The sequence below is a fragment of the Mobula birostris genome, chromosome 17, assembly GCF_030028105.1.
Source record: "Mobula birostris isolate sMobBir1 chromosome 17, sMobBir1.hap1, whole genome shotgun sequence".
Lineage (NCBI taxonomy): Eukaryota > Metazoa > Chordata > Chondrichthyes > Myliobatiformes > Myliobatidae > Mobula > Mobula birostris.
The window spans coordinates 31,896,335-31,913,038 of record NC_092386.1 but is presented as its reverse complement, the minus strand read 5'-3'; the positions used below and the strand labels follow the sequence as shown (position 1 = coordinate 31,913,038).

The 16,704-nt window shown below is 40.2% G+C and overlaps 1 protein-coding gene across 3 annotated transcripts in view; it reads left to right on the top strand.

Annotated features, from left to right (window-relative positions):
- The window catches only part of cep120 (centrosomal protein 120), a 93,426-nt gene extending 76,969 nt beyond the window's left edge, over positions 1-16,457 (top strand). For 2 of the 3 annotated variants that reach the window (XM_072281474.1, XM_072281473.1), the window contains exons 20-21: positions 3,747-3,892; positions 14,348-16,457. In XM_072281474.1, coding sequence (XP_072137575.1) covers positions 3,747-3,892; positions 14,348-14,585 — 384 coding nt within the window. In that variant the 3' untranslated portion in view covers positions 14,586-16,457. The remainder of the gene's footprint in view (positions 1-3,746; positions 3,893-14,347) is intronic. The other variant, XM_072281475.1, reaches the window with a different exon arrangement.
- Positions 16,458-16,704: the final 247 nt, after the last annotated feature.

The following is a 16,704-nucleotide window of genomic DNA, read 5'->3' as shown; positions in this document are numbered from 1 at the left end:
TCATAGAACCCAGAAATGGGCTAAATGCTGCAGCTGTGACCAAACTAGTGTTTCATTTTGTGTGTGTGTGTGTGTGTGTACATGTACACACACCACTTTCTCAACCTGTCCTGGAAGTTTATATCAAATATGCACATATACAAAAACATAGATATGAGGTACCTCTTTTAAAATGATACCTTTTTTATATTTCCTATTTTTCTTATTAAAATGTAACATTTCACATTTAACAGCTTTAAATTTCAACCACTATTGTTTCAACTGTACTGTTTATATCTCTGTAAAGCTTGTTGATACTTCCCTCAGTCCACTATGCTTCCAAGTTCAGTGTTATCTTCTATTCTGGAAATTAATTTGTGTATACCCAAGTTCAAACCATTAATCATATCTTTAAAAAAGAATGATTTTGTATAGACCCTGGGAAACCTCAATGTGCACTTCCCTACAGTCCAACTGAAAACCATCCATTTGCTGTTACTTTGCCAGTTTTCTATTGATTCTGCTATGGCCCCTAGTATTCCATTCCCCTCTGACTTAATGATAGGTTTGCCATAAAAATGTGGTATCTTCTCTGGTACCTTCTGGAAATTTAGGCTTGCAACAATAATTACATTTCCTTCATTTTTCACTGCTTCATTATGAACTCAGCCAGGTTAGTTAGGCATGATTTGTCTTTAACAGGTTTATGCTGGCATTCTATAATCGATCCACCCATATCCATATGACTGCTAATTCTAACCCTGATTTCTGTTTCTGGATCTTTCAGCACCAACATGGTTAGTAGTCTATCATTATTGGATTCATCCTCTTACTATTTTGCACAAGGTTGAAATATTTGCAAATATTGTAATTAAGGAGGGATTGTTATGGGATTAACATAATAAATGAGGAAATAAAAGGTCTAGTATCTTTGAAAAATAATTGTTACATCTGAATAATCACAAACTATGAAAATCAGTAAGGGAGAAAATTGTGAAGACACTGGCCATATTTTTTTCAATCTTCCTCAGCTACAGCAGAGGTATTAGAGGATTGAAATAATGGAGTACTTATAGGCGAATCAGTTAACCTTTGGCATTGGAGGACAAAGTAATGGATCAGTTCTAAGGGATAGTCCAACCATCTACAAGGGGTGATTGATAAGTTTGTGGCCTAAGGCATATGGATCCCTTTTTGTAGAAGTCAGCATCTTGGACCTCCAGAAGTGGTCCACAGCAGGGGTGATTAATAAGTTCATGGCCTAAAGTAGAAGGATATAAGTTATTAACTTCAAACTTCATGCATAATCACCCAGAGTTGAACTGCACGTGCACATAACGAGAGCTGATTAACTCATCTCCTTCTACCTTAGGCCACAAACTTATTAATCACCCCTGCTGTGGACCACTGCTGGAAGTCCAAGACGCTGACTTCTACAAAGAAGGGATCTGTATGCTCTACAACTGCTAGACTAAGTGCGTAAATGTAGGAGGGGACTATGCTGAAAAATAAATGTACAGGTTCTAGGTTTTCTAAAATTGACTCCTTTACCGTAGGCCTCGAACTTATCAATCACCCCTTGTGGTTTAATTGAGGACACTGTTTAGAGTGAGCCATCAGACTTCTAAACAAAAGGGGATAACTTCACCTGACTCGTCATTAAGACGTTTCCACAACCTATATACTCACTTTTAGGGACTCTTTATCTCATGTTCTTAATATTAATTGCTTATTTATTATTGTTCTTTTTGTATTTACAGATTGTTGTCTTTTGGTTACTAGTTGAACATCCAAGTTGATGTAGCCTTTCATTGATTCTATTATGGTTATTATTCTATTATGAATTTATTGAGTATGCCCTTAAGAAAATGAATCTCACAGTTGCATATTGTGACATATATATATATTTTGATGATAATAAATATGCTTTGAACTTTGCTAAAGAAAAGCCATTTCTCATAGATGGGCCCTTTGAGTCTCACCATCCCAGCAATCCTGATTCGCCACTTCCTTATAACCTTTCTCAAGCCAATCAACACCATGTTAAATCTCCTGTCATACACTAATACGAGGAGCAATTTCTCCTCCCAGCAGACGTGATCCCATACTTTTTAGTTGGTATGTCTCTGGATTAAACTTTTCTAATGTCAAGGTTTTAAACAAAAATATTTTTTCCATTTGTTCTCAATCCTAATCATGAAATAATTTTAGAAGCATCACTGATTCTGTTTGGAACATTTAGCAGACTAATGTTTGAAGTATAATATGAGCAGCAAATATATCAAATCACAAACAAGAGAAAATCAACAGATGCTGGAAATCCAAGCGACACACACTAAATTCTAGAGGAACTCAGCAGGCCAAGCAGCATCTCTGGACAAAAATACAATCAATGTTTCAGTCCAAGACCATTCGGCAGGATTGGAGCAAAAGAGCTGAGTAGATTTTAAAAGTGGAGGGAGGGGAGAGAAACACAAGATGATAGGTGAAACCAGGAGGGGGAGGGTTAAAGTAAAGAGCTGGGAAGTTGAATGGTGGAAGAGATACAGGGCAGGAGAAGGGGGATTCCGATAAGAAATAACGGAAGACCATGGAGGAAAGAAAAGGGGGGAGGAGTACCAGAGGGAGGCAATGGGCAGGCAAGGAGATGAGATGGAAAAGGGGGTGGGGAATGTTGAGGGATGTGGGGCATTACCGGACATTCAAGAAATCGATGTTCATGCCATCAGTTTGGAGGCTACCCAGACAGAATACGAGGTGTTGTTCATCCAACCTGAGTGTGGCCTCATCGTAACAGTAGAGGAGGCCATGGATTGACGTATGAGAATGGGAAGTTGAATTAAAATGAGTGGCCACTAGGAGATCCTACTTCTGGCTGACGGAACGTAGGTGCTTGGCTAAGTGGTCTCCCAATCTACATCAGGTCTCACCGATGTATACGAGGCCACCCAGAAGTGCTGTTGGTGGGGGGGGGGGGGGGTGGGAAAGATGTGCATGGTGGTGGGATCCCGTTGGAGAAGGCAGGACATTCAAGAACATTCTGGATTAAATTTTTCTTCTGAATGTTGTTAGACTCATCCTTTACATTGAATCTCCAAGAATTTATTTTGCACTCAATGTTCCTGTAATTAACCAGCTAAAAAGTAAAGGATATTTTATATCTAAATAGTGTGTGTAATTCAGTCAATCTTTAACCAACTGAATTGAAAACAATTGATATAAGCAGTGCAAGAAATATCAATGGTATAATGGCTCAAGAAATTAATGCCTTTAATGAATTTAAACGGTGAATCAAATCAGAGTTTCTGTTTTTGGGAAGCTTTCAGAGGAGACAAGCTCCTTTAATATATGATTTTATATTTCCATAACACTTGTATTTTTTCACTGATAAAAGATTGTGCCTATTTACACACACAGTAATATGAAATCTGACTCAATGTATAATTGTGCATTGTTCAATTGAGATAACTGTTTGTGACTGAAGACTTTTTATTCTTTGGGGTATGGTTTGCTTCGGAATTAAGGAAGGATAAATGTGCCCTATAATAAAATTCTAATTTCAGTTTTTGATTTGTTACACCGTAAATATGCTCTTAGTGCTTCCTAAAATTCATAATAATATGTGTAATTTAAGTTTCAAATAATGCTAATTTCTTTTAACCATAAGAAAGCCGCAAAATAAGTTGTTTTCTGGTTTAATTATTCATCAACTATTTTTATCTGAACTCAAAGCAGTTACTCACTTGACAGTATTTTGTTTGTTTCAGCGTGAGCAAGAAAATGCCATGGCAAGACTCAAAAAGCAACAGCAAGAACTGGAACATATGAGGTTACGATATCTTGCAGCAGAGGAAAAAGAAGTGGTTAAAACTGACCGACAAGAATTGGAGGAAATTAGGAATGAATTGAACAGGTACTAGAGAAAAATGAAGTGCAGTGTCTAATTAGCATTGTCTTTGGTTTTGATCTTAATGGTATAACATTTAGAAAATTTGATCTATGCATGCTATAAAGAGAAATTATATAATACCAAGAAATTCAGTTGTTTTCTCCTAAAGATTTCCATTTGTCTTTTTACTTTGTTTTAAGTTTTCCTCTCTTGTTTATTTCTTTCTGCATATTAAAACTTGCTTTTTACTATACTATTGAGCTCTGATCAGAGGTTGTTTACCTGAAGTGTTAGCTGTTTTCCCTCAGAGATGCTGCCTGAAGTGCTAAGCATATGCAGTATTTGTTGCTTTTTACATCTTGGATTTCCACTATCTCTATCATTTTGCTTTTCTACTTATGAGTCTTTGCTGGTAGCATATGGGTACACTCGTTAAGAAAATAAACAACTGAAGACTGAGACAGATGCATGTCAAATTTTCATCTAGCACTTTGGCTTGAGTAAAATGCCTGTCATTAGGATAGAAGGTTGGGAGTGGATTAATCAACTCAAAACTTGGAAAGCTTTGCAGAAGAAAGAGAAAATTACCAGTTCTTAACCAATGAGGACTGCCCAACTTTTTGAATAATCATTATATCTTTAATTGCTTTTTTATTTTTTGTTATAACTGAACCATTTGTTGTCCAACATAATTTTCCTTTTAGAACTTCGGGATATCTTTGGCTAATTGCTATGTGGGTATTTTCCAAGTCTCCTTGTATCCCCTTTAATACAGTCCCTTAATTGAACTGGTCTCTCTCCATCCCTCTCCATCCTTTTATTAAATAGTGTGCTTACATTTGGAACCCTTTAATTTGTAGCAACTATTTCATGATTGCAACCTGTAGGATTCTGGTAAACAATTAACTAATTATCCACTATTTCCACAGCTATTTCCATTTGTACTCTAGGGCAGCAATGTGGCAGATGGGGCATTGTATTGCTTGCCTTTAGCCAGTAATTCTGTAGAGAACTGCTGGTTACGTGTCATTGTTCGTTAGTTTGTCTGTGCCTGTCACTTGAAGTATGGAATCTAAAAATCTGCAGGTCAGATGTCAGCATGCCCGATTCCTGGCTGGCTGCTGTACTTGAGTTTGGAGAGGCTGGATGTCCTTAGCATCCATTGCCAGAACTCCAAGGCATAAGAAGTACACTTCCTTTCATTTGAATAAAAAGAGAAGTTGTTTCTCATATGTTTTATTTACTGTAGTTTTAGATTTGTCCATTTTTAACTAATTATTGAGGTTTATTTAAAGTGTAAATGTCACTATCAGAGACATTTGAAAACTGTTGAGTGTAGGGTGGCACAGCTGGTAAAGCTACAACTTCGCAGCTCAAGATACCCAGGGCCACCTCTCCTCCAATGCTGTGGGTATGGAGTTCACACATTCTTCTTGTAACCACGTGGGTTTCCTCCCACAACCTGAAGACATGTAGGTTGTTCGGTTAATTGTCCACTTTAGATTGCTCCTAATGTGGAGATGAGGGGAATCGATGTGGATAACTAATGGTGGCAAGAACAGGAAGGCAGATTACTATCTGAATGGTGTCAAGTTAGGAAAAGGGGAAGTACAACGAGATCTAGGTGCCCTTGTTCATCAGTCACTGAAAGCAAGCATGCAGGTACAGCAGGCAGTGAAGAAAGCTAATGGCATGTTGGCCTTCATAACAAGGGGAATTGAGTACAGGAGCAAAGAGGTCCTTCTGCAGTTGTACAGGGCTCTGGTGAGACCACACTTGGAATATTGTGTACAGTTTTGGTCTCCAAATTTGAGGAAGGACATTCTAGCTATTGAGGGAGTGCAGCGTAGGTTCACGAGGTTAATTCCCGGGATGGCGGGACTGTCATATGTTGAAAGATTGGAGCCACTGGAGTTGTATACACTGGAATTTAGAAGGATGAGAGGGGATCTGATTGAAACATATAAGATTATTAAGGGGTTGGACACGCTAGAGGCAGGAAACATGTTCCCAATGTTGGGGGAGTCCAGAACCAGAGGCCACAGTTTAAGAATAAGGGGTAGACAATTTAGAGCAGAGTTGAGGAAAAACTTTTTCACACAGGGTTGTGGTTCTGTGGAATGCTCTGCCTCAGAAGGCAGTGGAGGTCAATTCTCTGGATTCTTTCAAAAAAGCGTTAGAGCTCTTAAAGATAGCGGAGTGAAGGGATATGAGGAGAGGGCAGGAAAAGGGTACTGATTGTGGATGATCAGCCATGATCACAATGAGTGGTGGTGCTGGCTCGAAGGGCTGAATGGCCTACTCCTGCACCTATTGTCTATTGTGTATAAGTCTGACTGTATGAACATAGAATATCATGGCACAGCTAAAGGCTCTTTGATTTTTCATGTGTGCATCAACCATGGTGCCAGTCTAGGCTAATTCCATCTGTCTGCATATGGTCTGTATGCCTTTGTTTCCTGTTCATGTCTATGTCTGAATGCCTCTTTGCTATCATCTACTTGTACAATATCCCCTGATGCGTGATCTAAGCACCAACCAGTCTCTGCTGAAGTAAAAACTTGCCTTGCGAATCTCCTTTTAATTTTACCCCTCTCATCTTAAAACTATGCCCTCAAATATTTGATGTTTCCACATGAGGAAAAGAGTCTATACTAATCAGGGAAAACAACAGAGCTACACTCAGCGGGGAAATAATGGAGGGCTCATCCACTGAGCCTATATGGGCAGAACTCAAAAACAGGAAGGGTTCAATTGCTCTCTCTATAGCCACGGGGACATTGAGGAATAGATATGCAGGCACATTACAGAAAGGTGTGAAATCAATAAAGTTGTTGTCATGGGAGACTTCAACTTCCCTAATGTAAGCTGGGACCTTCTTAGTGCAAGAGGTTTAGATGGTGCAGAATTTGTTAGGTGAATCCAGCAAGGTTTCTTAAATCAATATGTAGATAGTTCAACAAGAGGAGGGATGTACTGGACCTCGTGTTAGGTAATAAATCTGGCTAGGTGACTGATCTTTCAGTGAGTGAGCAGTTAGGGAGATAGTGACCACAACTCAAGTTTTAAGATAGCTATAAAATAAGGATAAGGATTGACCTTTTGGGAGGGTACTAAATTAGAGTGGGGCAAATTACGAGAGCATTAGGCAGGAACTAGGGAAAGTTAACTGGGAACAGCTAATTTTGAACAAGTCTGCATCCAATATGTGGAAGGTATGTAAAGACTAAACTGCACAAAATACATAGCGGGTATGTTCCAGTCAGAAGGAAGGATAAAGATGGCAAGATAAGAGAATCTTGGACTTCAAGAGAGGAGATGAATTTAGTCAAGAAGAAAAAGGAAAAGTACGTAAAGCTTAGGAAGCTCAAATCAAACAGAGCCCTTGAGGATTATAAAGAAGCCAGAAAAGAACTCAAGAAGGGAATTCAGAAAGCTAGGAGGGGCCATGAAATGTCCTTGGCAAGTTTGATTAAAGACAATCCCAAGGCATTCTGTACATACATTAAGAGTAAGAGGTTAGCTAGGAAGAGGGTAAGACACTCAAGAATAAAGGAGGAACATTTGCTTGGATGCAGGGGATATGGGTGAGGACCCACTGAGTACTTTACATCAGTATTTACCAAGATGGACATGGAGAATTGGAAGATCGGCGCTGGCCAAATGTGAAGTGTTGTACCTTGGTAGATCAAATGTAAAGAGACAGTCCACTGTTAAGGGCAAGGCACTTAACTGTTGAGCAGAGGGTTCTTGGGGTCCAAGTCATAACTCCCTGAAACCAGCTGCATAGGTTGATAGGGTGGCTAAAGAGGCATATAGCATGCTTGCCTTTATTAGTTGAAGCATTTGAGTTTAAAAATCAGGGAGTTTTGTTGCAGCTTTTTTAAAACACTTTTTAGGCCACATCTGGAGTATTGCACACTGTTGCAGTCACCCCTTTATAGGAAGTATGTTGAGACTTTGGAGTGGAGCAGAACTGGTTTACCAGGATGTTTCTGGATTACAGAGCATGTGCTATAACAAGAGGTTGGACAAACTCAGAGCAGTGGAGGCAGAGGGGAAATTTGATATAGATTTATAAGGTTATGAAAGGCAAAGACAGTATCTTTTTTCTAGAATTGAAATGTCAATACCCAAGGGCATGCAATTAGAGTGAGAAGTGTTCATTTCAAAGAAGATGCGAGGGGCAAGTTTTTTTTCACTGAGTGTTGGGTGCCTGGAATTCGCTACTTGGGATGGTGGTAGAGGTAGCTACATGAGGGACTTTTTTTTGTGAGATACTTAGATAGGCACATGAATGTGAGGAAAATGGAAGGACATAGACATTGTGTAGGCAGAAGTTATTAGTTTAGTTGGCCATTTGATTTACTAATTTAATTCAGCACAAGATTGTGGGCGGAAGGGTCTGTCCCTGTCCTGTGCTGTGCTGTCTTCTCTATATGCCTTTCATAATTCCATTTACTCCTATCATAGCATCTATCTGCTTCAGATGTTCAAAAGAAAATAATCCAAGTTTTATCCAACCTTTCTTTAGAGATAATAGACCCTAATCCAGAAGACATCTTGCTGATCCTCTTCTGCACCCTTTCCAAAATGTCTACATCCATAAGACATGGGAGCAAATTAGGCTGTTTGGCCCATCAAGTCTGCTCTGCTATTCCATCCCATATCATCCTTCTCAAAATGATTCTGCTGCTTTCCCCCTGTAACTTATGCCACCCTTACTAATCAAGAATCTATCAACCTCCATTTTAAATATACCCAATGATTTGGTTTTCACAGAAGTCTGGAGCAATGAGTTCCACAGATTCACTACCCTCTGGCTGAAGGGATTCCTTCTTATGTCTGTTCTAAAGGGATGTCCTTCTATTTTGAGGCTGTGCCCTGTGGTCCTAGGTTCCCCCACTATAGGAAACATTCTTTCCACATTTAGTCTAGCTTGACCTTTCAATATTCAATAGATTTCACTGAGATCCCCCCACATTCTTCTAAACTCCAGCGAATGCAGACCCAGAGCCATCAAGTTTTTCATACTCTAATCCTTTTATTCCTCGGATCTTTCTCATGAACCTTTCTATAATGTGGTGACCAGAGCTGCAAACAATACTCCAAATGTGATCAAATCAAAGATCTATGCAACTGCAACATTTTGTACTCAATGCCATGACTGATGAAGGCAAACATATGCCTTCGTTACCACACTTTGCACTTGTGTCCCACTTTCAGGGAGCTATAAACTTGCATCCTTAGATCCCTCTGTACACCACTATTCCAAAGGGTCCATCCATTTATTGTATACTTTCCTCTTTAATTTGATCTCTCAGACTGCATCACCTTACACTGGTTGAGATTAAGCTCCGTCTGCCATTTCTACCCACATATCTGTATCTGTTACTAACCTTCATTGTCCATTACTTAGCAATTTTTGTGCTACCTGCAATGTTACTGATCAGACCATCTAAATTTTCAACCACATCATTCATGTATACTCCTTGCAGAACAGCACTGGTTACAGATCTCCAATCAGAAAAACACCCTCTTACTAAGCCTATTTTGGATCCAACTTACGAATTCACCATGGATTCCAATCTATTTGAGCAGCCTACCATGAGAGGCCATGTCAAATGCTTTTCTAAAGTCCACGTAGACAACATCCACAACCCTACCTACCCTCAATAGTCACTTGTGTCACTTACTCAAAAACTGAAATGGGATTACGATAGGATTATTGTACATGGTCACATGGACTCTGTGTATTGAAGGGCTTTTTTCTGTACTATGTGACTGACCTTTGATGCTCGAAAGCCATCAAAGAATGTCAGCATGTTTTGGGTGGGTGGCGGAGGGGAAAGGAAGTCCCAGTGCATATTTCCTGTGACCTAGCTGCCACTTGCATCACTCTGCTTTATGGGACTGCTTTCTGTCAGTGTGTCAGTTATTCATTTATTTCGCGATATAGCGTGGAGTAGGCCCTTCCAGTCTTTCGAGCCATGCTTCTCCAGCAACCCTGACAAACCTGCTTAACAGCAACCTAATCACGGGACAATTTACAATGACCAGTCAACCAACCTGGTACGTCTTTCGTCTTTGGGAAGAAGCCAGAGGACCCAGAGAAAACCCACACATTCCACAGGGAGGACGTTCAAAGATTGCTTCAACAGCGAACACGAGGAATTCTGCAGATGCTGGAAATTCAAGCAACACACATCAAAGTTGCTGGTGAACGCAGCAGGCCAGGCAGCATCTCTAGGAAGAGGTACAGTCGACGTTTCAGGCCGAGACCCTTCGTCAGGACTAACTGAAGGAAGAGCTAGTAAGAGATTTGAAAGTGGGAGGGGGAGGGGGCGATCCAAAATGATAGGAGAAGACAGGAGGGGGGAGGGATGGAGCCAAGAGCTGGACAGGTGATTGGCAAAGGGTATATGAGAGGATCATGGGACAGGAGGCCCAGGGAGAAGGAAAAGGAGGAGGGGGAAAAACCCAGAGGTTGGGCAAGGGGTGTAGTCAGAGGGACAAAAAGGAGAGAGAAGGAAAGAATGTGTGTATATAAATTAATAACGGATGGGGTACGAGGGGGAGATGGGGCATTAGCGGAAGTTAGAGAAGTCAATGTTCATGCCCTCAGGTTAGAGGCTACCCAGACGGAATATAAGGTGTCGTTCCTCCAACCTGAGTGTGGCTTCATCTTTACAGTGGAGGACGCCGTGGATAGACATATCAGAATGGGAATGGGGTGTGGAATTAATATTTATTTATATACACACATTCTTTCTCTCTCTCTCCTTTTTCTCCCTCTGTTCCCCTCACTATACCCCTTGCCTATCCTCTGGGCTCCCCACCCCACCTTTTCCTTCTCCCTGGGCCTCCTGTCCCATGATCCTCACATCCCTTTTGCCAATCACCCGTCCGGCGCTTGGCTCCATCCCTCCCCCCGTCTTCTCCTATCATTTTGGATCTCCCCCTCCCCCTCCCACTTTCAAATCTCTTACTAGCTCTTCCTTCAGTTAGTCTTGACGAAGGGTCTCGGCCTGAAAAGTCAACTGTACCTCTTCCTAGAGATGCTGCCTGGCCTGCTGCGTTCGCCAGCAACTTTGATGTGTGTTGCTTTAGTGGCGAAACTGCACTCTGAACTCCACAATGCCCCGAGCTACAATAGCGTCTGCTAACCACTGCGCTACATGGGCTGAAGCAAATTCGAGCTATTGGTGACCAGTTTGGGCAGCAGACCATGTTCAGCACAATTTGGCCGAGTATTCCATTGGTCCAACATTATGTAGCTCCTCGTGCCATCCCCACCCCCCACCCCAACTCCCCCAAGCTTTGTTTGCAAATGTGCCTTACATTGGCCACATTGCTGCAGGAAAAATTGAGCTCAAAGACTGGCACAAATCCCTATCATCTCACTGCCTCATACTGTATTTAAATAACACCCATTTACATGCTTCATTCTTTTTGGTGCTCCTTCCTCTTATGAGACCATAAGACATAGGAGCAGAATTAGGCCATCTGGCCTATCGAATCTGCTTGGCCATTCAATCATAGCTGGTCCGGTTTTTTCTCCTCCTCACCTCCAGCTCACAGCTTTCTCCCCATAACCACTGGTAAAGAAATTTCTCCAATTCTGTTTTGAAAGGGTGCCCCTCTATCCTGAGGCTGTACCTTCTTGTCCTAGACTCTTCCACCATGGGAAACATCCTTTCCACATCTACTCTGTGTAGGCCTTTCAACATTCGAAAGGTTTCAATGAGGTCCCCTGTCTCATTCGTCTGAATTCCAGTGCGTATAGACCCAGAGCCATCAAACGTTGTTTTGATACGTTCCTCATATGATAGCCCTTTCATTCCTGGAATCATGCTTGTGAACCTCCTCTAGATCCTCTCCAATACCAAAACACCTTTTTTCAGATGGGGGCCCAAAACTGTTCACATACTCAAGGTGAGGCCTCACCAGTGCCTTATAAAGCCTCAGTATCACATCGTTGCTGTTGTATTCTAGACCTCATGAAATGAATGCTAACATTGCGTTTGCCTTCCTCACCATCAACCTTTAGGGTGTTCTGCACAAGGACTCCCAAAACCCTTTGCATCTCAGACTTTTGGATTTTCTCCCTGTTTAGAAAATAGTCCGTGCATTTATTTCTACCACCAAAGTGTATGACCATGCAATTTCCAGCATTGTATTTCATTTGCCACATTCTTGTCCATTCTCCTAAGTCCTTCTGCATCCTACCTGTTTCCTCCACTACCTGCCCCTCCACCAATCTTTGTATCATCTGCAAACTTGGCAACAAATCCATCAATTCCATCACCTGAATCATTTATATACAGCATAAAAAGAAGTGGCCCCAACACCGATCCCTGTGGAACACCACAGGTCACTGGCAGCCAACCAGAAAAGGATGCTCTTACTCCCACTCGCTGCCTCTTACCCATCAGCCAATGCTCTAACCATGTTAGTAACTTTCCTGTAATACCATGGGCTCTTAACTTGGTAAGCAGCCTCATGTGTGGCATCTCGTCAAAGGCCTTCTGAAAGTCTAAATATACAACATCCATTGCATCCCCTTTTTCTATCCTACTTGTAATCTCCTCAAAGAATTCCAACAGGTTCCTCAGGCATGATTTTCCCTGAAGGAAACCATGCTGACTTTGTACTATCTCGTCCCGTGTCACCAAGTACTCCATTACCTCACTCTTAGCAATTGACTAACATCTTCCCAACCACTGAGGTCAGGCTAACTGGTCTATAATTTCCTTTCTGCCGCCTTTTGCCTTTCTTAAAGAGCAGAGTGACAGATTTGTAATTTTCCATTCCTCTGGCACCATGCCAGGTCCAATGACTTTTGAAAGATCATTTCTAATGCCACCACAATCTCCTATGCTACCTCTTTCAGAACCCTAGGGTGTAGTTCATCTAGTCCGGGTGACTTATGTACACTTAGGTCTTTCAGCTTTTTGAGCACCTTCTCTCTTGTAATAGTAAGTGCACCCACTTCTCTTCCTTCACATACTACATCAGGCATACTGCTAGTGTCTTCCACAGTGAAGACTGATGCAAAATATTTAGTTCATCAGCCATCTCCTTGTAGCCCGTTATTATTTCTCCTGTCTCATTTTCTAGCGGTCATATATCCACTCTCATTTCTCTTTTATTTTTAACATACTTGAAAAATCTTTTACTATCTACTTTGATATTATTCGCTAGCTTGCTTTCATATTTCATCTTTTCCCTTCTAATGATTTTTTTAGTTGTTCTCCGTAGGTTTTTAAAAACTTCCCAATCCTTTATCTTCCCACTAATTTTTGCTTTGTTGTATGCCCTTTCTTTTGCTTTTACAACAGCTTTGATTTCCCTTGCCAGCTATGGTTGTACTATTTTACCATTTGAGTATTTCTTCATTTTTGGAATACACATGTCCTGCACCTTCCTCATTTTTTTTCCAGAAATGCATGCCATTGCTGCTCTACTGACATCCCTGCCAGCAGCAGCTCCTTCCAATTTACTTTGTCCAGCTCCTCTCTCATACCGCTGTAATTTCCCTTACTCTACTGAAATACTGCTACATCAGAGTTTACCTTCTCCCTATCACATTTCAAGTTGAACTCAAATCATATTGTGATCACTCGTTCCTAAGGGTTCTTTTACCTTAAGCTCCCTAATCACCTCCAGTTCATTGCATAACACCCAATCCAGTATAGCTGATCACCTAGTAGGCTCAATGACAAACTGCTCTAAAAAGCTATCTCTTAGGCATTCAACAAACTCACTCCCTTGAGATCCATTACCAACCTGATTTTTTCAATCGACGTGCATGTTAAATCGCTCATAATTGCCATAACATTGTCCTTTTGACTCACCTTTTCTATTACCTGTTGTAATCTGTGGTCCACCTCCCAGCCACTGTTGGGAGGCCTGTATATAACTGCCCTCAACATCTTCTTAATCTTGGAGTTTCTTAACTCAACCCACAAGGATTCAACATCTTCTGATCCTATGTTACATCTTTCTACTGATTTGATGCCATTCTTTACCAGTAGAGCCACGCTACTCCGCCGGCCTACCTTCCTATCCCTCCAATACAATATGTAACCTTGGACATCCAGCTCCCAACCCAACCATCCTTCAGCTATGATTCAGTGATGGCCACAATATCATACCTGGCAATCTGTAATAGTGCAACAAGATCGTCCACCTTATTTCTTATACTACGCACAATTAGATACAACACCTTGAGTACCATGTTTGCTATCCCTTCTGATTCTGCATCCCTAATGTTTTGATACTCAGCCTGTTGGCTGCAACTAAGTCCCATCACCTGCCTGCCCTTCCTGACAATTTGACTGCACGCTACCTTTATTTGATATCGAAGCGGTATCAACATAGCTACAGCAGAGAAAAGTTGAGATAGCCAGAGCTACATTGAAATTGCTGTTTTAAGAAAACGTTCTGAACTGTTAATTGTTTATGTTGATTTATCAGGTTAAAACTGCAAGAAGATAAAAAACAAGCCTCTGTGCAGCGACCTCTTACTGGTGGGGAAGAGGCTGGAGATCATGTTCAACATCCAGATGAAGCCTTGGACAATTATCTCACACGGCTCATAGAAGAAAGAGACACTTTGCTAAGGACAGGGGTATATACGCACGAGGACCGGATTATCCGTGAACTTGATAGACAAATACGTGAAACTATGGTGAAGCGAGGTGGTCACACTTGAGGATAGTGGTATTTCATTGCAATCTTTGGACAGAGTACTCATATTATCCCTATTGACTCTGATGCTGTCAGCTAATTCTTTTCCTTTCATATAAAATCAGCCTGTCTTATGAAGACTCAAATTAATCTTCTGATATCATTTTGGTTTATTTTTTGACTCTTATGAAACTTTGTTTTAGAAAGCATCACTTTACACTGAACTAGGAAGTGTTTTATATGTACAGTGATTTTCTACAGAAGTGTTTTTAATCAATCTGTAAATAGCTATATTTTGGAGAGCAAACTTTATTCGATTCATTTAAAAAGTGCTGGCTGATGGCGTAGTGGCATCAGCGCCGGAATTTGGAGCGAAGGCTCCCAAGTTTGAATCCAGCAGGGTCCCTTGCACGCTTTCCACCCATGCTAGGTTGAGCGTCGAGCTAGCAACTCGGCCTCGTAAAAATAAGAAAGCCTGCTTAAAAGAAACGCCGTCATGACGGCATCCGGATGACTCCACTCAGAGTTAAGGGCTTTCTTCTTTCTTCTTTAAAAAGTAATAAATTTTAAGTATTTTTCTGTAAATGTAGATGGATCTCTAGATTGATAAGCCAAATAAATACAAAACAAACCTGTCAGTAAGAACAGTGTTCACATTTAAGACAGTGTTTGATCCAGAGAAAAGCATTTATTTTTGGAGCAAAATTGGGAGGTATGGTGATCGTTTCCACAGCAGGTTTGTTCCAGGTAAACAGCAATAAATTCTTAAGTAATAATTCAGATATACTTAACTTTTGCAACGTTACAGATATTTTAATTCTTCTTTTCACAGAACAAGATGGATTAGCTTCAATTGTTATACTTTATGAAGGTAACTCCACTTGGAACACAAGATGCCTTGTTGACTATGGTTAACTGTCCTTTATCACGTGTTGTTTATCTACCATCTTTTACCCGGGAATACGTTTTCTAAAATGTGACTTCATTTCTTTAAGATACCATTATAATTTGATTTACTATAGTGGTGCGTAAAGAAAAGTCTTGATAATTTAAATGTACTTATTTGTGAAAATGCTTCAAAGGTTGTTAAACAAACTAGAAAATAGCACACTCATTCTCCTCAAAGCCTAAAATAAATCAACATTGGTACTTATCAGTATAGATTTTACATTATCCACTCAAACACAAGCGTTAAACATTTTAAACATTTGAGTATAGTTTGGTTTCATGGCAAATGAGTTTATCTTCTATTATAATTGTCACATGATAATTTGTTCTCAATATACAATAAGCCTGACACCTTGCTGCAAGTTGGGGATGAAGTAACAAAGTGGGAGTAGTTAATAAGCCCAAGTAATATGAGTTTGCCTAATCCTTAGAAATCGTATTCTAGTTTAGATTTTATGTGGCAAAGAATGAGAGATACTACTGAAATTATATCCTAATTTTATAACAATTAGAAATTATCTGACATCTGAAAATCAGGGAATTGTATACAACAATTGAAATTTCTCTCAGGACCACTTCCTTTCCATCCTGTAAAAGCGCACACATTTTATAAAATTGTAACTAACGTTACCAGCAATAAACATTGAGACTATGTAGTAGAATCAGGATATATCATGGTACTGTGAAGAACAAAACCTGCTGTTTAAATCTCAATTTAAGATACTTGTGAAGTTCCGTTATCAAGCAGCAGAGGGGGCTGCATCTTCAGAATAATCCTTGTCTTTGAGTATGGTGCATGTGAAATTCTACACCTTAATCCTGGTTTTGTTTGCCCTTTCCATGAAAGTTGATACTGTTGATTGTAAATGTGAACAGACTTAAAACTTGCTAACTTCCAATGTGATATTTTGTGCTTTAATTGTGTTGATGTTTGCTTTTGTTTTATAAACATGGTTAGTTTCAATAAATTAATTTGTTGCAAGATATTTTATTTTATTAAATTGTCAGTGTTTCCTTTGGAGATTCCCATAGAATATTTTAATCATTAAACACAACTGTTAGATGACATTATCCAGTGTGAATTTGATGAATTTAGGATGAATAAAATAACATTATGGTGTTATGAATATTTGAATATTGCAGTAATAATTTTCCCTGGTTGTATCTGGCAAACATTGATCTCCAGCATCCAAAGG